Genomic DNA, 22128 nt, shown 5'->3' with positions numbered 1-22128 from the left:
CAGTGGTAAAGCACCCGCTTGATGCACTGTCAGACTGGGATCGATCCCTGTCAGTGGGCCCATTTCTCGTTCTAGACAGTGCACCACAACTGGTATATCAAAGGCTGTGGTATGTGCTATCCTGTCTATGGGAGCATTTGCCCTACCTCCCAATAATTAAAATTTGACTACCGACACCCAATGGACAAAATTAATATCATCACAATTTTATGTCATGTGTTTCAAAATTGTAGTGTACTCTATAGTATACATACATACATACGTGTACACACACACACACACACACACACACATACATGTGTAACTAGTACAGCCATTCCCAACTTCATACCAAACATATTATTCCCACAATTTGCCAACATGCATGTACTTGTAGGTCTTGATTATTATCTTAACTAACTACTCAAGGGAATGATCTTGTATATTGCTTTTACATCTACTTTATGAACATGCCTGTCAGAAGAAATAAACGTTGGAGTAAATTAGACTATGCTAAACTAATTAGTGTCAAAGGAAACTGGATAATGATTGACAGATACAACTGTCAGGTAAACAAAACTGGGATGTTTAGAGTCAGGGGAGAAACGGCTCAATCAGGTATAACTTCAACTAACATTCATTTCATTTCAACTTATTTCCATGCTTATACACAATGAAGGTTTAAGCACACTGTCCTGGACACGCCTCAGCTATCTGTCCAGGACAGTGGGTTAGTTGTTAGTTGGTTAGTGGTTAGTGAGAGAGAAGAGGGTGTAGTGGCCTTACACCTACCCACTGAGGCTCAGGGTTGGAGCCGGTACCGGGCTGCGAACCCTGTACCTACCAGTTTGTAGTCCGATGTCTTAATCACTGTGTCATCGAGGCTGGTAAACTTCAACTAACAGTCATGTTTTAGTGGAGAGGAAGCTAAAATAATACCGTTTTACAACACCTCAATATGCTGTTTAATTAGCAATCATTAAAGTTGATTTGTGAGTTAAATAAAAGTCTAAACAAAGTCTAACAAAATGAGAAATGGCTCCATCTTGCAAAAGGTCGTGTATAAATTACATGATTAACTACATGTGTAAGTCAGAAAAAAAAAAAATGTTTTATTTAACGACGCACTCGACACATTTTATTTATGGTTATATGGCGTCAGACATATGGTTTAAGGACCACACAGATATTGACAGAGGAAACCTGCTGTCGCCACTTCATGGGCTATTCTTTTTGATTACCAGCAAGGGATCTTTTATATGCACCATCCCACAGACAGGGTAGTACATACCACAGCCTTTGATATACCAGTTGTGGTGCACTGGTTGGAACGTGTAAGTCAGAGATTACATTATTAACTATATATGTGTAAGTCAGAGGTTGTGCCCATGGCAGATGTGCTTGAACAGTGTTCTCATGGAAGCATGCCAAAAATGTCCCTAGTGTCTTTCCTAGCTTGTTTTAGCATGGTGCAGCACCATGCCTCAATAGTCTAGCTCCATCTTGCATTATTCAGCACCATGCTGTCCTAAGATTAAACCAGACTTTTTTAATAATTTTACAATTGCCTTTATAAAACACTCAAATTTTTTTATTATTAATTAATAAAATATCCCTGTTATAAATTTTGTCATTCATATTAAAGCAAGCACATTAATTTTATTTCAATTATTTTTTGTCTTTAATGAAATAAAGTTAAAAGTTAAAGTTTGTTTAGTTTAACAACACCACTAGAGCACATTGATTAATTAATCATCGGCTATTGGATGTCAAACATTTCATAATTCTGACATGTAGTCATCAGAGGAAACCCTCAACATTTTTCTAATGCAGCAAGGGATCTTTTATATGCACTTTCCCACAGACAGGAAAACACATACCATGGCATTTGACCAGTAATGAAATAAAGTGCCCTCTAAAATAGTGAAAACTCCACAAAAGTGTTAAGTCTGCCATGCCTTGCCAAAATTCTAGGAAAAACACTTGTCCCATACCCAATGACATTATTCATGTTCTAGAGAAGGGCATCATTAAAGCAGAGATCTATGCATCAAAAGCATTGGAAGCTGCGCATAAAATGCATTCAGCCCTCTAAATTTAGAACATTTACTGACGCCATTTGATTTAGTACAAACGCAGGGCTTCTAGAATTTTTATAAAATCCACTAGCCACAGGATCAGTGATTTAAAAAATTTACTGGCCACAATTAAAAATTCACTAGCCCTACTTTAAGTAAATACAATTTTACTAATAAGAATAATTGAATATATGTCACCTAAAGATGGAGATAGAGCTTAAAACCCCTTAGATATGGGGTAGGGGGGCAGGAAATTTATATTTACAAAATAGATTTAAATGCATTTGACAACTTGGTTTTTACTAGTCATCTGGCATGAAGATACACATGTAGTAGTTATTTACTAGCCGAACGTTGAATATCACTAGTCATGGGAGTGGAGCTACCATAATCTAGAAACCCTGACAAATGACAACAAAGTAAAAACCCAATAACGATAAAAATGCTGAACTATACAGATTGATTTTGCAACAGCTTTTTGCAGCAGCACTTCTGGTTGCTATCGCAAATGTTGAGAGATCTATGTTCATTGGTCTCACCACTCAGATAAAAGGCAAAGTAATATAAACAGCCCCTCCAGTTGCTGGCATCTTCCAGTGCCTGTATATATTTATGTTAAGCCAATTTCTTACACCTCTACATATAAATACAAGGATATACATAAATAATATTAAACTGTCCATGTTACCTACACCTAAATCATAGTAAATAAAAAATTGTAATATTTAATTAAGTTGTTCACTTCAACTCACTAATTACACACATGTACATCTGTGTCTGTTAAACACTTACACGCACATGTACATGTATAAAATGTGTATATACACAAAATTAGAACAAATCATCCGTGGTGTGTGTAGTGAAGGTTGTAATTAGCTGTTTACAAGAACACTCATTAATTACACACACTCAACATCCCAGTCATCCCTGTATGTTAACCACATGGGCTGTGTGTGTAGATCTATACACTGCAGAGACAAATGAAGACCATGCTGCATTAGCTTACAGTCAGGCTTTCTGCCAGAAAATAATTTGAGGGTACGTAATAAAAATAAAACCAATCATAAGTGTCCCTACTACATGTAGCAGGGCTCGAACTTAAGAATTTGTCTCCAACGGCAATTTTTAAAAGAACTGCCATGGGTGAAACAGTCCACCGACAGCAATTTTGAGCCTGCTTACGGCAATTTTTTTAAAAGTGACATTTGCAGCAAATAAACCTGATTGAAAGGCTATATTGTTATATGTAGACATCTTTTAAATGTGCAAATGGTAAATATTGACAGATAATGTACACCAGGTATACACATTTTGCCAGTGTTGAGGAGCTTTATCGACGGCACAAAAGTGCCATCGGTGATGCTCTCTACCTATGGCAATTTATATCTCAACGAGGGCAATTGCCGTCGGTGCCACCGTTAAGTTCAAGCCCTGATGTAGGTTGTTATGGGTTTGAAATCTTTTGAAAGTGGACACTGCATTTCATGTAATTTGACAAATTTTAAACAGCAATTCTCTCACTATAATTTTTCTAAAAATTATAAAAATGTTTCCACTGATTTACAGATTTTAGGACATGTACATTTACCTAGCTCTAGCACAAACCCTGACAGTGTAAACATTATGTTACAACACAATCAAAGAATTAATGACTCAACATTTACCAGATAAAAAGAAGACATATTTCACGAATAATATATATGTATGTATATAATTGTCCTCTTCACAAGTTTGGCGAAATAATAAACTCGACCGTGCCATTTGAGGAGCTCTATCAGACTCAATCCCCAGGATTTAACTCTTTTCCACCCATTCCGGGAGGCGAACCCAGTATCTACCAGCCTTAAGTCTGATCACAAAACCGGTTCCCCTCTCCATAATACAGTACATACATGTGCTACTACTATAATCTGAATGCAAACATAATATATTGTGTAACACCTCTTCTTCCTCAAGAAAATTACATAATTGTTGAACAGACCAAATGCCTAACCAGAGACATGTTCAGAAGGGTGAGCAGTCTATCGCTATTTAAACAGGTTTTTGTGCCAACCATTTGATGAATATGATGTGAAAGAACACGAAAGTACCAGTCAAACTGTTCACAAATGCTCAGCCTCCTGAACATACCAGTTTCTGACCTGGCTCAAAATATATGAAGCTATTTTAGCACTACAATATCGTAAACCCATGATGTAGGCAATGACGTCACTACAACACACACTATAGTGATGTCATAGCTTACAATGGTTTTACGATATCGATATTGTAGCTCTAAGATAGAACAACACAAGCCATAGTGATGTCATAGCTCACACAATCGTTTTACAATATGGTAGCACTAAGATACCGTAACAATATGGGCCCATAATGATATTTACAGGCCCATCCCAAAGCGGGCCTCTTTCACTAAACAAAAAACGCATTGTTTTTTTTGACATCTATTAAACCATCAGGTTACCATCATTTACTATAACAATTATACGGCTAATAACGTATCAATAACAGCACTTATTTAGATTTAAAATAATATTGAAGTCTACAGCAGTATCCCAATGAAACAAAAACAGTAACTGAGTGACTCAAGCGTAAGAACTATCCACTGCCACTGGCAGTAACAATGGCAAGGTTCTCCTACTACACTAAACTTACGTTGTCGGTTAGCTTCGTGGACATTGAAAATGCTGCATAAGTATATTAGCACCAGTATTCCAATGGAATATTCCATATCCGGAGCCGATAAACGCTCTGATCATGTCATTTTCAGTAAGTCACAAAAAAATACTGCGGCTCACATCAAAGCAACTTGTTTTGACGGAGCTGGCTTCCGCTAATAACATTTCATAGCCACCGTTTCGTACGATGGAGTAATTCAAGGGAAGTAACCAAGTTTGGTGTGGAATAAAAAGGAAAGGTTTTATCGACCTCAATGGTGTCGGACATAATGCTATCGGACATAATACTGGTAGGTACAGGGTTCTCAGCCCAGTACCGGCTCCCACCCAGAACGAATTTTAACGAATCAATGGGTAGGTGTGTAAGACCACTATACCCTCTTGAGGCTCTTCTCTCTCACTAACCAGTAACAACTAACCCACTGTCCTGGACAGACAGCCCAGATAGCTGTGTGTGCCTAGGACAGCGTGCTTGAACCTTAATTGGATATAAGCACGAAAATAAGTTGAAATTAAATGAAAATGAAAAGGTTTTGAAAATAAAAACCAAGGGTTAATGCAGGATTTTTTAAAGGGAGTCCCAAAATTCTAAAAAGACAAAATTAAGTCTGAGCCGAACCTAGCGATATCTCCCTCGTGCGTGCGTGTCAGTACATTGTAATTACGGTGTGGACAACAAGAAAAATAAGATGCGATTTTTTTTTTTTTTAAATAAATGATCAATAAATATACATTTAAGGAAATATTATATTATAAAGTCGGTCAAATATGTTAGTTCACATTTCTGTCTGAAATGGAAAAATCTGTTTTCCTTCTTGACAGCCAAGAACGTTACTCCAGTTGTTGGCTAATTCTGTTACGAAATATTCCACAATGAACTTACCAGACCCTCTTACCACAACACCAACTTGACAATTAACACATATACACACGACATACATATACGTGTACATAATCGTATACATATTACACGTATAGGGCCTGTAATCATTACCATCATTACTATTACTACATATCTGATTTAACTATTTTATGTTCTTATTATGTTGTCCAATGTATGCCATTCCATTGTATTTGATCCATATATAAAATCAATGATTTGAACTTGGTTAAGGGCCACTCCACTCCATGGGGCTACTCTATTCGATTACCGTAATTATCAGCATTTTTCATTTCAACTTATTTTCTTGCTTAGTAATAGTTATATTATGGTTTTGACAAGTTAACTGTATTTAGACAGCGACACGAGACGGAGTCGAGTGCCCGCCGTCTAAATACAGTTAACGAATCAAAACCAATGATATAACTGTTTTGTACCATGATTGACGCGTCTGTGAGGGGCGTGGCCTAAAATCTGTGCAGTTAACTTCAGTTACCCGCACAGTTTTAGTTATACCATGGTATTGCAGTTACACCCCAGTTGACATCAAAGAGAAAAACACCAAATCATGGTACAACATCCAGTTACGGTCTAAGTTATTCGGGCGATGGGGAGGGGTGTGTGAGTGGGGCACGGGATCTCTAAATACGCCAAAGACAAAAGTGCGCCCTCGTGTATATATATATACACGAAAAACGCATCAGCAGCGCCCATGAGCGCGTTGATAGCAACTGAAAAAATATACATAATTTTGAATGAATTACCTTTAGGCTATATAACCCCACCTACCCCGCGTCAACAGCCAAACAATACAGCTTCATCGTCGCCTTTTTCCGATCGCTCAAAAAGCGATTTTTGCTGTTTGATGCTCGGACACACACAGAAACTTCAGTGGTTACGTCCTAATTATATTCATGTACTTACCTTTGTTTGATACCAATAGGGTGTCGTTGAACATTCATTCATTCATTCCAATCAGTGATAGTTTTGTTTTATTTTTGTGTAACGACATCACTAGAGCACATTAGTTTATTAATCATCGGCTATTGGCTGTCAAACATTTGGTCCAATCAATGAATTATAAAACAATGGATTATAAATGGGCGGGTCGTAGCCCAGTGGTAAAGCACTCGCCTGGTGCGCCGTCGGTCTGGGATTGATCATCGTCTGTCTGGGATCGATCACCGTCGGTCTGGGATCGATCGATCACCGTCGGTGGGCCCATTGGGTCATTTATCGTTCCAGCCAGTGCACCATGACTCGTATATCAAAGGCCGTGGCATGTGCTACCCTGTCTGTGAGTTGGTACATATAAAATATTCCTTGTTAATAATAGAAAAATGTAGCGGGTTACATGTTAAAATTACCAAATGCTTGACATCCAATAGCTGACAGTTAATAAATCGGTGTGCTCTAGTGGTGTCGTTAAATAAAACAAATTAAAAGTTTAACTTTCAATGGATTTTATAAATAAAAGACACGAAAATGGCCGCCAATGCGTGATCATTGATCAGAAGTGACTCAAAATACCAAAGGTAGATAGTCCTACATGTATATCTAGCTGATTATATTCATAAAGATATGTAGCAGTGTTATTTTCAAATACAATTCGCTTTTGTTTGGGGTATTTTGTCTTCTTTTTTTCTTTTTTCTTTTTTTTCTTTTTTTTGCACGGCGGAAGCAAGTAGACATTGGAGGGTGGGCTGACAATATGATTTACTACCAACACTATTTTTGATTCAGAATTATTGAGGAGGGGGGAGGGGCTAGAGCCCAGCCCATCCCCTGCTCCGCCGTGCCTGAAAAACCTAGAATCCAAACAGTCCACCATACCTGCTGGGTTCAGCGATAGCGGGCGACACAAACGTTCACGAACTGTTTGCCTGGTCCCCGTTTATGGTCGTTTGGTTTAACGTGAAGCGTATAAATCAGTCTAGCAAACGTTTTTCTGCTCGGTGTGGTTGAACTCAACGTATACGACCGTCTTGAGTTTCTGCAGACAACCAGGAACTCAGAAGATCATGATGTAGGTCTATAGATATATAGAATCTAAGGTCTGGCTAGTTTGGTACCAGTTAAAAAAGAAAGGCACTGAACAGAATGTGACAAAACACACCGCGTCTGTGATGACGCGAACTACAGATCGGGGCCCCGTTCCACGAAGCGATCTTAGCCCTAAGATAGTGCATAAGGTGGCATTGCATTTAAGGTGATCTTAGAGCTAAGATCGCTTCGTGGAACGGGACCCTGGGCCATCATCTGGCAACAGACGACGTAGAAAATTATACTCAACATACTAAGATCGACGACAGTCACTCTTCGCACCCTTGTTTTCGGTACGTATACAATAAATATAGCATATCTAACAGTAATATTTTGATATGATAAATTTGTCGAATAATACATTTCTTTCAATTTTTAAAACTTGAACTTAATATCTGGTTTAAAATTAGGAAAATTAAAAACCTACCGACCTGTAGACAGCGTTGTCTGCTCAATATAGAACTTGGAACAATTTCGACAGGGGTCAAGGTAACTAGACCGGTTTTTATTTTAATGTGGCGAAACACTGTATTAATATTATAGCTAATTTTGAACTTGAATGACATCACTTGGCATCTTCTTACACTAACAATAAACTGGGTACATTGCGTTTCCGTTTTCAGCACCCTGGAAAATTCCGATGAAAAATTGCCATTGATTTTTTATTTATTTTTTGAGAATTACTAAATGACCTACATGAAACTGTGATTTTAAAAAATCTTGAAAAAATTTACTATTTGCGAAATATGGATTTGAAGTGAAATTAAGGTAAGATATTGTGAAGGCTACGAACCAAAACAAGGGTGCAAAAAGTGACTGTCGTCGACCTTAAATTAGCTTCGGTGTATTTTGGGCCTATGCAAGAATCGTAAGTTTCAACCAAGAGTATTGTACAATATTTTTAGAAGAAAATATACCTAAATAACCGTGTTGTACTGGTTGTCATCGCCCTTAATGTTGGTAGATCCTGGGCTCGATTCAGTTGGGCAGGCCACTACACAGACGTCTCTCTCGTTAACGACTATGAACTGTCCAGAGCCCCATTTTATGAAACGATCTTAGCGATATGATCACCTAAAGTGGATAAGGTAGTTATAGACTGAAGGTGATCTTAGCGTTAAGATCGCTTTGGAAAACGGGGCCCTGGACAGATATCCCAGATAGATGACGTGTGTGCTCAGGATAGCATGCTTGAACCTTTCTAGGATATACGCATGAAAGTAAGTTTTTTTAGGCACCACCAGTGGCCGTAGCTAGGTGGAAGAGGGGGACGGGGTCCATTGTCCCCACCAAACTTTTTTTTAATTATTGTATTAAATTTATTTTATAAAATCTTACATACACACATTCATAGTGTGGGTTTATCCCCTGCCCCCCCCCCCCCCCCCCCCCCCCCCTATAAAATCCAGACGCCAGTGGGTACCCACATCTTCCTCCCCATTTAGATAGTCGTAGGTCTCACGTCCTCAGTACGATAAACAACAAACGCAAGCTCTTGGAGTAGCCATGTCACGTACTCTGGTCGTTATTTTCAGATATTACACTAGTCTTATTGAGATAATATTTCAAGTTTCTGTCGATAAAAGTTTAAAAACATCTCATGTTTATATCTTTATTTCCTTAAATTTTGAAATTAAAACATCATAAATAACGTGTAATAAACGTGTACATATAAACTCTTAATACTCTGAAGGAATCACAAATACTTGTACAGAGCAATTAAGTTTGGTTAAGTTAAATAAGTATATGTCACACTCACGCACAAAAATCATAAAGATTGCACCTGTCAGAATGATTTGCATTCACACCCACGTACATACACACACACGCACGCACACACAACTGAAACTGGATGATCTGAGAACATTGCAATCTTTGATATAGTTCACACTGGTAGAAATGTCTAATAATATGGCGGTTTTAAAAATAATATGGATATAAAATATCACCTGCACGACACTGATAGCATGTATACATGTTAATAGTTGTTATGTATTAATTAATATTTACACAGTGACTCATGTAAAAAGTTAAACACTTTTTTAAAAACAACCCATCATGTAAACGGATTCTTCGTACTGCCAGAGTAGTCTTACCTTGGCAACCAAGACGGGGTCCTAAACAACGGTGAAAATAAAGCAGACATGTTATAAGTTCAAGGGTCCTTTAAACGTTTGGAAGATGATGAATTCAATATTGCAAATTTCAAAAATATCAAATTATTGTTTAACGTAGACCCGTCTTCTTTGTGTTTGCAGCTTTATTAAGTTTATTCACATATATTCGCTGCAATAAAATAATCATGTACTTTTTAGTGTCGATAAACTTCGAAAATAAGCCAAATATATATCTTATTTTCTTAAAGATTTAAAGTAAAACATAATAAATAACTTGCAATAAACCTTCACCTCTGAAACTCTTTGTAACTAACAGCAACACAAGAAACACTTTAAATCATGTTGTACATAGCAATCAAGTTCGGTCAACCTTCTGTTAGACACGTATGTGTCACAAAATCACAAAGATTGTACCCATCAAAAAGATGTATAATTTCGAAGACAGGAAAGGTAAACAGTTCTAACAAGAAACACATAACACAGGTATAATTCACACTGGTAAACATGTGTGTGCAGTATGAAATATATATAATTATAGTATTGGTTACCAAGTATCACCTGCAAGGGACCTTTATTAAGTAAATATGTTACAGAATTTTTTTTATGTACATGACGAACCATTTTTAAACAATAAAAAAACATTTAAAAAAACCCATCACAGAATTGATTTTGCTAACTTGCATTGTAAGAGGATAAAAAGAAGTACGGAACAAAACCCAAAGATAGAACCTACAATAAAACTATTTTAAATTAAATTTTGATAACGCTGCAACAGTGATCCGAACTCTTTTTCTTTCTTTTTTTCTCTTCTGCTTTTTGTTTTCTATTTCTTTTTTTAATTCGAAATGTAGGCTAATAAATATTTTAATCGACCAATCAATGCTAGTTTTGAAAAAAATCATGAAATATATTTTAAAACAAATTAACATAAACTAACATAGCTCTATATACATACACGTCAGTTATTTGTCGTAAGGAACAATAAGATCGTTTTAAAAAAAAGAACGTGTTGACATTTTGTGATGTTAAACGCAACCCGATTAGGCCGATATTTAGGCCTATGTAAATTCCATTACATTCATACATACTGTGTGGACCACACGCAACAGCTTTACCCTAAAATATTATGTTTGGCGATTTATTATTTAGTTGTTTCCATTCCTGAAAGTTCGGTTTTAGAATCAGCAGCTGTCACTTACAAGGCACCGTCACGGATGAAGAGCGTCCGCTACGGCATGCCGCCGAGTGCCGTGGCCTTCCTCCTTGTGCCGGCAGTTCCCCCTGGTCGTCTTTGTCTTTTCACCCCAACTGGCAGAGGAGATCGCCGAGGCAGAGACAGCACTTTGAGACGGCTGTGCTCGTCGAATCCGGCCTCGATGCAGCCGTTTGAGAGGACCACCCTGCCGTTGGCGGCTATCAGACTGTTCACGTCCCGTCTTATCGAGACACTGTGGTCTTGGTTTATCGAGACATCCAGGATCTGGGTCTGCACGTGACATATGCCCGTGTTGGGAACCAGTCTGATGTTTTTCGGTCCGGTCTCCACGCTTACCTCCCCTCGTGCCCTTCGTGTTATTTTTACGCCGTTGATGCGAACGATGACGCCACCTTTCGGCAGATTTTCATATTCGGCTTTTGATGCAAGATCCAAACACTGCGTGACTAAATTCTGTCCATAGCCTTCTGAAGAAAACAACAAATTCACTGAACTGTCTTTCGATAAGTCATTAAAGTTAGGAGTGGCGGGTTCTATCTGAGTGTAGTCAAACTTGAAACAGCTCATTTCATTGGCGAACTGAATGTCACGTGATGTAATTTTTGCCTGAACACTGCCCAAGTCAATGTCCATGGCCGTTCCATTCTGTAGTAGTTTTAGGATCGGGTGGAATATGCTGCTCATGTTTCCTTTGCTGCTCAAAGCGATCGCCATCTGGCGGTTGTGGCTCACAAGACGGACAGTACGATCCACGAGCATTTCCACGGAGATGTCGTCTTTAAGCAGGACGGTGATGAGTCCGGCATGAGACACGTAGATTGATGGATAAATAAAAGCAGACGGTTCTGTGGCAAAGTCGAACTGATTGCTAGCTGATGGATGGAACTCTGGAAATGTCGGAGGCGGCGGCGGGGGAGGAGGCGGTGTTTGGAAATCGTTGTTTCCAGAAACGAAAGAAGCATTACTACTCCAGAACTGCTGAGGTGTATTTTGGGGCCGATTTGGGTTCTGTGGATTATAGTCCAAAGGTGTAGTCCATGTAGCCCACGTGTTGCCCTGTGCCCCCTGTGATGAATACTGAAAACCATTGTTGACAGGTGGGTTCGACTGTGTTCCCTGGGCAGAGTACTGGAAACCATTGTTTGCTGGAGGGTTGGCCTGGGTCCCCTGTGCCGAGTATTGAAATCCATTGTTTACAGATTGCTGGTTGGTCGGTTGCTGCATAAACTGGGGTGGTAAGCCGTTCGAGAGGTGCTGCATTAGGGAACCGTCTTGGTGTGTTGGTTGCACTTGATTATTATACAACTGACTACCCCATTCTGATCCAAGGTAACTTGCGGGTGTTTCTGGCATCGGTACATTATACTGTTGTGACATGTACATTATACTCTGAGTTTGTGGCTCACCGCATTCATTGGATGTGTCTAGAGCCACTGCGCCTTGAATATCAAGGCTTCCAATGGGGATTTCCTCACCATTGTCACTTTTTTGAATTTTGTTCATATCCGTAGTGGTTACAACATAAGGCGATGAATGTTTGCAAATGACTTCAATTTCATCGTCCGTGATAGACGAATCCCAGGTGCTGGAATGATTGTGCTCCTCTGTTGTTAGATCCAATAATTCACCTTGATCTTGTTCAGGGTCTTCCGTTGTTACCTTCAATAGCTCACCCTCTATACATGAAATATCACCAGTTACTGTCTTTTCAGCAAGATTATTTAAATTTATATCTTGTATTGACTTTGAAATTTGATTAGTTTCTTCCGCACTATCAACGTCATCAACAACTCTGTGCATCATATCTGTCAAAACATCAAGTGCAATATTACCTGGTTGTTCTTGACTTGTTATAACCTCTTCTTCGGCTTCTTGTTTGTTGCATATATTATTGTGTGTTCCTCTATCCATTTCGTTGGCACTATGAAAATGGTTCTAAAATATTTACTTGAAAATTATTGTTTTGTAAGATGTTCGGTCATGGACATAACTGGCAGCATTCTATAAAACGCTAGTGACGTCATAATTGCAATGACGTCAAAATTATCTTTAGGTAAATTAAATTCAGCTCAGTTTTTACTAGCACCAATTTACACACTTTCAAGTAAATTCAATTAAAAAAAGCCTTTCATTATGATTAAGTTCAATAAAGAAAACGTTTCATTATTGAAACAAGATCTACTTCATAGGCAACGTACAAAATAACATTACAATATTATACTATAGTGTAACAAACAAACAAAAACCCAACGAAAAATAATAAATATTGAACATGCCGCTAGCCAGCATTTTATATTGCGGTGGGGGGGTGGGGTGGGTGGGGGGGGGGGGGAGGGTGCAACAAAAGGTTTGATGGTGGTGGGGCATGGCTGCTGCCGCTAAGATTACCTTAAGTGTATACTCATTTCAACTAATTTTCGTGCTTATATCTAATTAAGGTTCAAGCACGCTGTCATAGGCACACAACTATCTGGGCTGTCTGTTTGGGACAGTGGGTTAGTTGTTAGTTGTTAGTGGTTAGTGAGAGAGAAGAGGGTGTCAGCCCCCCCCCCCCCCCCCCCTTTCGCCAGTTTTTATTTCGGAACTTTAAATTTATCTCGGGTAATAAGCTGAAAACACGACAGAATCGCTATGAAGGGGGTTAATATTTAAAAAAAATTCTTATGGGGCTTTGGGGCTTCGTGCCTGCGGTGCTCGCAGTTTCGCTCAACACATTTTATACAACCATAAAAATGAGCCCCCCCCCCCCCCCCCCACACACACACACACTTTGAAAATCCGCCCTGCGGGCCTGGGTGTAGTGGTCTTACACCTACCCACTAAGTCGCTAAAACTCGCTCTGGATGGGAGCCGGTACCGGGCTGCAAACCCAGCACTTATCAGCCTTATGTTCAATGACTTAAAGCCACACACCCTAGTTCCATCCAGCGAAAATAAATTATAATTTGGTTAATCTACAAACCTGTAACACACTTAGATCACGTTTTTATCAAATGGAGTGAAAAAGCAGGTTTTATATCGATAAATACCATGGGAATCCCCATGTCCCAATTGCTTGAAATAATTTTGAAAGTTAGTATTCTGATGTCACCGGTAGATGTCGCTCGAAACACAACAATGCCTACGTCACGACAAATTTCACAGACTTGGGGTGCGTTCGTTTCACCTCTCCTGGACATGTTCCAACTGTTCTGTCCTGGTTGTATCCCCTCTCCAGATATCGTAAGACTTAGCAAAATTATTGGTTTTAAGGGTTTGTAACGTTTTGTATTGAGACACTTACTTGTCTGAACTTTATTGTTACTGACCGGCCTCAGTGGCGCAGTGGTTAAGCCATCGGACTACAGGCTGGTAGGTACTGGGTTCGGATCCCAGTCGAGGCATGGGATTTTTAATCCAGATACCGACTCCAAACCCTGAGTGAGTGCTCCGCAAGGCTTAATGGGTAGGTGTAAACCACTTGCACCGACCAGTGATCCATAACTGGTTCAACAAAGGCCATGGTTTGTGCTATCCTGCCTGTGGGAAGCGCAAATAAAAGATCCCTTGCTGCCTGTCGAAAAAAGAGTAGCCTATGTGGCGACAGCGGGTTTCCTCTTCAAAAACAGTGTCAAAATGACCATATGTTTGACGTCCAATAGCCGATGATAAGATAAAAAATCAATGTGCTCTAGTGGCGTCGTTAAATAAAACAAACTTCTTCTTCTTCTTATTGTTACTGAAAATGTTCACGAACTGTGAAGAAAAATCTCACAAATGAACAACAACAAATCGGATGTTGATTGCGCGAACCGTGCACGAGAAAACAAACCGAACCAAAATGATAACGGTCACGTGATATACCAACGTCTGTGACATTGAAATGGAAATATCCCCTCTAAAAATAGACTGGACCTCGCTTGCTTAACGGTTTTTTCTCGACAGCACGTCTTGTGAAAAAATGCAAAAAATGAACTTCGTGGTTTTACAAACATCAGGATTACCAAAAAGCACTTCAGGTGAATGGAAATGTGTATTCTAAATAATAAAATGTAAGTAAAGTGCAATTTCATTTGTGAAAAATGGGGTTTAATAGCGAAAAACAAATAGCTGTAACTAGGGTGTGTCCCTTTAACGACGACACCGAGGCCGGTTTAAATGCACAAGGGTCATATGAACGATTTTTGGAGGGGGGAGGGGGAGGGACACAATCTCTGGTGAGAGGTCTACAGTCTAGTAGAGGTTGGTGGGGGGGGGGGGGGCGCACAAGCCACATTATATGGAATACAAAAAACCAACAAAACAAATAAAAACAACAAGCAAAACCTTAATAGTCTGGTCGTTATTTTGAAAATAAGTAATTATATGTGTGTTTTAAATTATACTAATCAAATCAAATCAAATCAGTTTATTCATAAATACATGAATAGTATAAATGAGTTGGGACACATGTTATGGTCTGTTAATATATGAACAAAGAAAATAATATAACAGTGATAGAAATCGAAATTCGTTAAGATATAGGCTTTAAAAAAAAACAGTCCAAGGAGCATATAGTAACTATATGTAGATAAATTTGTATATTATACAATGTATATCATATGTAATTTATATATATTTTATCTATAGTCTTTCCCAGCCTCCATGAACATTGTTTTTGGAGGTTGGGTTTTTTGTTGTTGTTTTTTGCTGTTGTTTTTCTTTTTTTTCTTTTTCTTTTTTTGTCTTCTTTTTTTTTTTGTGTGTAAATAATTTCAGTTTAATTTGACATAAGAAGAAAAGTAAAAGTGTTTTGGAAATAACACAAAAAAACACAACTATTTATTTATTTTTGAGCCGATTGTTTTCTAAATTGCAAACCAAAATAGTAATTTTACATGATAAAATTCTGAAAACTATTTCTACAGACGTTTTTTTTTTTTTGTTGTTGTCATTTTGACATATTTATTGGGTGCTAAGTTATATTTAGACAAATTTGTAGTTTTATGCAATATTTTATCTAAATTTTAAGAAAAACATTACCAAAGACATAATTCGATTTTGTGTCACTACTGTACCTTGTGTTTTCATTTATACATAACCATAAGATTGTTAAACACATCTTTTGATCTCGAGATCAAATCTTTTTAAAAATAACCACTTAGTTTTCTCCCATGAAATGCATTCTAAGTTTATACCCCTGCGCGTGCTGTAACCTCACCGTGGTGCAGGGGTGTAACATTCTCTTTGAGAATGGCTAATACAGCACAAATACATTTTGAGTAAAAGTCAGTATCTATCTGTGATATTTGTGTTTTTGCACGGTTCTTTACACTGTGTTTTTGTTTAAATCTTGAATTTTTATATTGATGTTGATCATCACTTTATTTGTTTCCATTACCATAGTTTGACACCCAATAGCCGATGTATTTTTCGTGCTGGGGTGTCGTTAAACATTCATTCATTCATTCATTCATTCATTCATTCTAAGTTTATACAAATTTGATTATCTGCCTTGGAGTTGATAATTTATTTTAGTATTAAAGCTATATTACCTAACATCACTAGATAAATAATATGCTGGATTACAGATTTTGTGAATACATCCAATATACATGTTGTATTCATCTGGATTAGAAAATAATGCAAGACAATAGATGTTTAGAAATGCGGAAATGAGAAGATAAATTTTTATCTGAAATTAGGCCCAGGGTTTAAATTAAGAAGTTGACTAAAACGTTATGCTATAATAAAGACAAAAGGTGCAACTTAGGATAGTATCAGAGTATATATAATAGTTATCGTTCCATGATAACCTTAGACACAAGCAAAATATGTTTAATTATCAGAGGAGGTAGCAGTTATTACTTCGAATTTCAGTTGTCTATACTAGCATTCTAGTCACTTCGGTTTCATAGTTAAGAAAAGAGACGAGTGGAATGGAAACGAAATGTTTTATTTAACGATGCACTCAACACATTTTATTTACGGTTATGTGGCGTCAGACAGGATAGTACATACCGCGGCCTTTGTTACACCAGTTGTGAAGTACTGGCTGGAATGAGAAATAGCTCAATGGATCCACCGACGGGGATCGATCTTAGACCGACCGTGCATCAAGCGAACGCTTTACCACTAAGCTATGTCCCGCCCCAAGAGTGGAATGCTTCCGATGCCTATTAATATAAATGTTCGTGTACGGTTATTTTGAAGATACTGCCCTGGGTTTGTTGCTGTCGACTAACGGAGACTTTGTAATTACTCTAATTACATATTAAGTAAATGTAAGTATAATTATATATCATAGTTAAATGTAAAGATAAGGAAATATGACATTTGCAACTATGATAATGAATCTTTAATTCTAGTACATTTAAAGTTGTTTTAATAGTAAATACAATATATATTTTGTAACCCAGGGGAAATTCTTGTTAAAAATATATAATATATATATTATCTGAACATTTTCCGGTTTTAAGCCGATGGGCATCATTTCGAGTAGGCTTAAATACCGAAAACCCCGGTATTTATGTCTTCTTTTTCTCTTTTTTTCTTTAGTAATTAATCAAAAATACATATGTGAAAACTTGATGACAATTCCTTACGATTATACATATTTAAAACCTCCAACTACAGTAGGATATAATAAAATATAATTAGAATTATAGCTTCCAATGGCTTTGATGGTCCATTATAAAAACCAGCATGGCTGATGGATTTGAAATTCACGCACCTAGTGACTTGAAGATATCCACACTCAGTATACAGGATTCACCCCATCAGTGATGTGCAGGACATTAAGTCATAGCATTACAGGTGCAGTCATGTCGATTTGTTTAATAGTGATATTTCTTTGATGTGCCTTTTGAGATCTTCATAATCTAGAGGTCTATCAAGTACATGTGTTTTAATGTAATGATGTAAAGGAGTTGAGGTACTCTGAATATCCATGTTGTCTCTACATATATATAGCTGAGCACACACACGCACGCACGCACACGCACACACACACACACACACACACACACATACACACACACACATACATGCATACATACATACATACATACATACATGCATACATACATACATACATACATACATACATACATACATACATACATACATACATACATACATGCTTGCATACATACTTATATACACACAACTGATAGTAAATATATTAAAGATTATTATTAATGTTTTCTTATTTTTTAAATATGACATATTGCATTTGTACATATATAACTTTATATCAATGTTATTGGTCCTGGCTAGTGGAAATTAGCACTTGTATTACTATAATACATAGGGCACTAGTCAAAGCTTCTGTGAGGGTTAGTAACTTTCTCAAACATTTGTCAAACACTAATATATGCTTTATGAGATGTACATTATATCAGGTTGCACTGTAGAAACAACAGTTTCAGTGAGGTTGTCATTTTATGTCAGAATACACCAGATCCTGGTTGTCATAAAAACATATGATTCGACACCTTTTGAAAAATGTATGTTATCAGTATAGGTATTGCTAACCCAAATAACATCCGGCTATGTCAAAGTAGGAGGTGCACCTAACTTTTGATAGAGAAGTTAATATCACAAGTCCTGTCATTAGTGATAAATGTCAGTGTGTTTGTTAACAACAACAAAAAATAGTTTCATCTGGGCAACAAATGTATGTAATTTTATTGATCTAGTAGGCCTACCACTGTCAAGTAGCCTTGTGCTTGAAACATGTATGAGGTACCTGTAAAACTAAGTGCTACATTTTCGTGCGAAACTAGGGGTGTTGTATAAACATCCGGTTATATGCAATATGAGTCATGAATACTTGTGTAGCTTGGGGGGGGGGGGGGGGGTGCGGACCCACTATTTGGGGACCAACCCACACTTTGTATGTACGTATGATTTATAACATCTAATACAGTAAAAAAAACAATTTAAAAAAAAAGAAAAGAAGTTTGATTTAGAGGGCATGTCCCCCGGTCACCCCCCCCCCCCCCCCTCGATACGCCACTGGCCATGGACGGTTCCACTTTCTTCAGTTAATACTTTGAGGGAGGGGTTGTAGTACTGATATTTTTTAGTCATATTGTGGTTGCTATATTGCATATAGTGTTTTTAACCACATACGTTAACATTGTCGCCTAAGGAATATTATTTGGTATAGTATTGGACGATCCAGCGTTGCGTCACACATCAATCACGTGATCCCAGGGTTAAAACGTACACAGGAACTCAAACGCACACTTTAAATAGCGTCCTCTACACATGTAGTGGTGTAATGCTAAACAAAGAAAAAGACAAACTTCAGTTTGTTTAACGATACCACTAAAGCACATTAATTAATACTAGTAATCGGCTATTGGGTGTCAAACATGGTTATTCTGACGATCTTAGAGGCAACCCGATACATTGTTTTCCATTAGCAGCAAAGGATCCTTTATACTGTATATGTATCATAGCTGAACCAGGTTCGGTGAGCATAAGCTTTCGGTTCTAAAGCATATCAATATTTATAAACAGACAGTTGTTATTCAAATAACTACCTTTTTATTAGTATTTCTACGCTTCAAATGAGCACTAAACTGGCCTCTATGTAACACAGATCACTGCACGTGCGTCAAACACTGTACCTCAGTTTGCAGTAAATATTGTTAACTACGTAACATGTTTCGGTGAGTGAAATGTGTAGTGGTATAGCATACAGCAAAAACTTCCCAACACAAAACTTGTCAGTGTTTTATCAAAACAGGTATGTTGTTCAACAAAACATGTACTTATAATAATTTATTAAAAAAATATTTTAAAGCAAATTACAAAATGGGAGTCTTCGAGAACCAATGTTATCAGACAACTTTTAGGAAAACCAATATAACAATTTTGACTTGCAATCGTGTGTTATAAGTTGAGCAAATCAATGATTATAACGGTAAAATTGTTTGGTTAAAAAATATAATCTGCATTCTGAGTTTTATTAAATATATAAACAGATATCCAGAAAGATATTTATGTTAAAACATATAAGGACCATATATTTTTGGCAAGTATCTGTAAAGATAATTTTGCCAGCAGCTGTCGTGACAATCATGTGACTTCAATAACTAGACAGCAAAACAGACACATTTTGTTTTTAACATTAAGTTGTCTTTCAAATGGCAGTCTTTGAACATCATAGAAAAAACAGGTATTAAGAAATGTGCTATGTTTCTTAGTGGGTCAAGTTCAATCTTGCTTTCTTTGCTCGTTTAATTTTATTTTAACAAACATTTCTGTGAATGTGACAGACATGTGTTTACGTTCCACATGCAAAAGTCAGTGATTGATGTCAGAATTCTTCAAAGATATGTACTGCTGCGCACAAACGACGCAACCACCGAAATAGGTTCCTCACCGAAACAGGTCCACGGACGATACTTTCCTACAGACAGGACACCACATACCTACACCAACCCATCCCACCCCCACTTCCACACCTATCGAACTTTACGCGATATTTGAGTGGCCCCTGTTCTGCTATTGTTTTCCGCTGGATGTAAAAAAAAATTCAATTCGTCCAGGAGCCAATTCTGAAAAAGAGGTCTACAAAGTGGTTGAGCACATCCGTTTGGTCTGTCAGTTCAAGCTGCTTGAGGGGTGCCTCTGGAACAGCAACAATAGGCGACAGCCTTTCTTCTAATAGTGTGGACTAGGTGCACATCTCAACAATTTGATTTGATTTTTCTCAGCAGCTCCTACAACCAATATCCCTCAATAATTGCTGATAACACACCTCAGCTATCTGGGCTGTCTGTTAGTGGTTAGTGAGACAGAAGAGGGTGTAGTGGTCTTACCTACACAGTGAGTCGTTAAAACTCGCTCTGGATGGGAGCCGGAACCGGGTTGTGAACCTAGTACCTACCAGCTTTTGTCTGATGGCTTAACCATGACACTATATGATATCAATGAGGAAACATTTGATGGCAAAGATATTATCCATGCGACAAGTCTTATATTGTACTAGCGGGGACAGTTTGGTCCACAAACAAGAACGGCATATCCGGATCACTCAACAAAGCAGCGTGCATTAGATACTCTAACTAGTAGTATGCCAAGCCATACTAGAAGGCAGTATCTATTGGAAGAAACCACTAATCGTACACTTCCTGAATACAATGAAATAAAAGTGGTATACAGGTTGCACTTTCCTCGATCTAGCATAGACACTGTTGCGAATGCTGTCAATCAAGCTATTCGAACTGTTGATCTCTGCCCAATCTAATTAAAATTAGCTCCACTATTACATGTGGATCTAACAGCAGCCAGTTGGAGCTCATGTCCACCAATCAAAACCTTACTTGCAGAATCATGCCAGTGATTTAAAAATAATTTGAAAATATTCTGAATTATCCGAGGGTATACGACATGTTTCATGTGAATTACGAATGCCTTATTTAGACCAGTAGAACTAATTTTAATCAAATTGCTAACAACACTGTGTAGTCTCCAATGTCCAGGTAACATTTCGTCTGTAAATAATAATTTAAATATTGACCAATCACACTTCGCCTTTTATAACGTTATTTGGGAGCATACACATTCTAAAAATATCGGGTGAGTCTATTTTAGTTGCCGCAGTACAGCGAACCATACCAATACGTACGGGATGGGTTATCAGTCTTCAATTTTACATTAAAAATTATTTATTTATTTTAAAAAAACCCCAACTAAATCAGTCTTCAGTTTTACATTACAAGTTATTTATTTTATAAAATAAAAACATGTTTTAAGGCATTCATAATTCACACGAAACATGTCGTATACCCTCAGGATAATTCGGAATGTTTTCAAATTATTTTCAAATGCAGTCTGGTTTTCATCCATTCCAATATCTTCCTGTCTTTGATATGACAACCTGTATTGTCCCTCCCATTGCAACCTCACTAAATCTTCCTTGACCAGATTATGGCCTCTGACAGTTCCTGTTGGTAGGTTTCTGGCAATGTTGATTCCACATACACCTGACTCAACGAGGTCTGCCAGTCCAAAAACTTCATACAGTTTGCCGATAACTGCTCATTGTAAGCATTGTCACCAAATTCATTTGGTTGTTGCCATTGTATTTTTTTAGTCTCCATACAAAGTCAAAGACAAATAATTGAAATCATGTGTACTAGGGTATCTACGACTACTCGAGTAC

The 22128-nt window shown here is 37.7% G+C and overlaps 2 protein-coding genes across 3 annotated transcripts in view; both read right to left on the bottom strand.

The window, feature by feature from the left end:
- The window catches only part of LOC121381948 (disintegrin and metalloproteinase domain-containing protein unc-71-like), a 78166-nt gene extending 73299 nt beyond the window's left edge, over positions 1 to 4867 (bottom strand). For both annotated transcript variants that reach the window (XM_041511380.1, XM_041511381.1), the window contains exon 1: positions 4710 to 4867. In XM_041511380.1, the coding sequence (XP_041367314.1) occupies positions 4710 to 4785 (76 nt within the window). In that variant the 5' untranslated portion in view covers positions 4786 to 4867. The remainder of the gene's footprint in view (positions 1 to 4709) is intronic.
- A 4386-nt stretch (positions 4868 to 9253) lies between these two features.
- Positions 9254 to 13015, bottom strand: LOC121381423. Its single transcript, XM_041510735.1, has one exon. The coding sequence runs from the start codon at positions 12897 to 12899 to the stop codon at positions 11001 to 11003; it is 1899 nt and encodes a 632-aa protein (XP_041366669.1). The 5' UTR covers positions 12900 to 13015; the 3' UTR covers positions 9254 to 11000.
- Between the last annotated feature and the right edge of the window lie 9113 nt (positions 13016 to 22128).

The sequence above is a fragment of the Gigantopelta aegis genome, chromosome 9 (genome assembly GCF_016097555.1).
Source record: "Gigantopelta aegis isolate Gae_Host chromosome 9, Gae_host_genome, whole genome shotgun sequence".
Lineage (NCBI taxonomy): Eukaryota > Metazoa > Mollusca > Gastropoda > Neomphalida > Peltospiridae > Gigantopelta > Gigantopelta aegis.
This window is presented reverse-complemented; position numbering and strand designations above follow the sequence as displayed.

Excerpts from the sequence above, each read along its gene's own strand:
- LOC121381423 (XM_041510735.1), bottom strand. The coding sequence starts at position 12,899 with ATGGATAGAGGAACACACAATAATATATGCAACAAACAAGAAGCCGAA.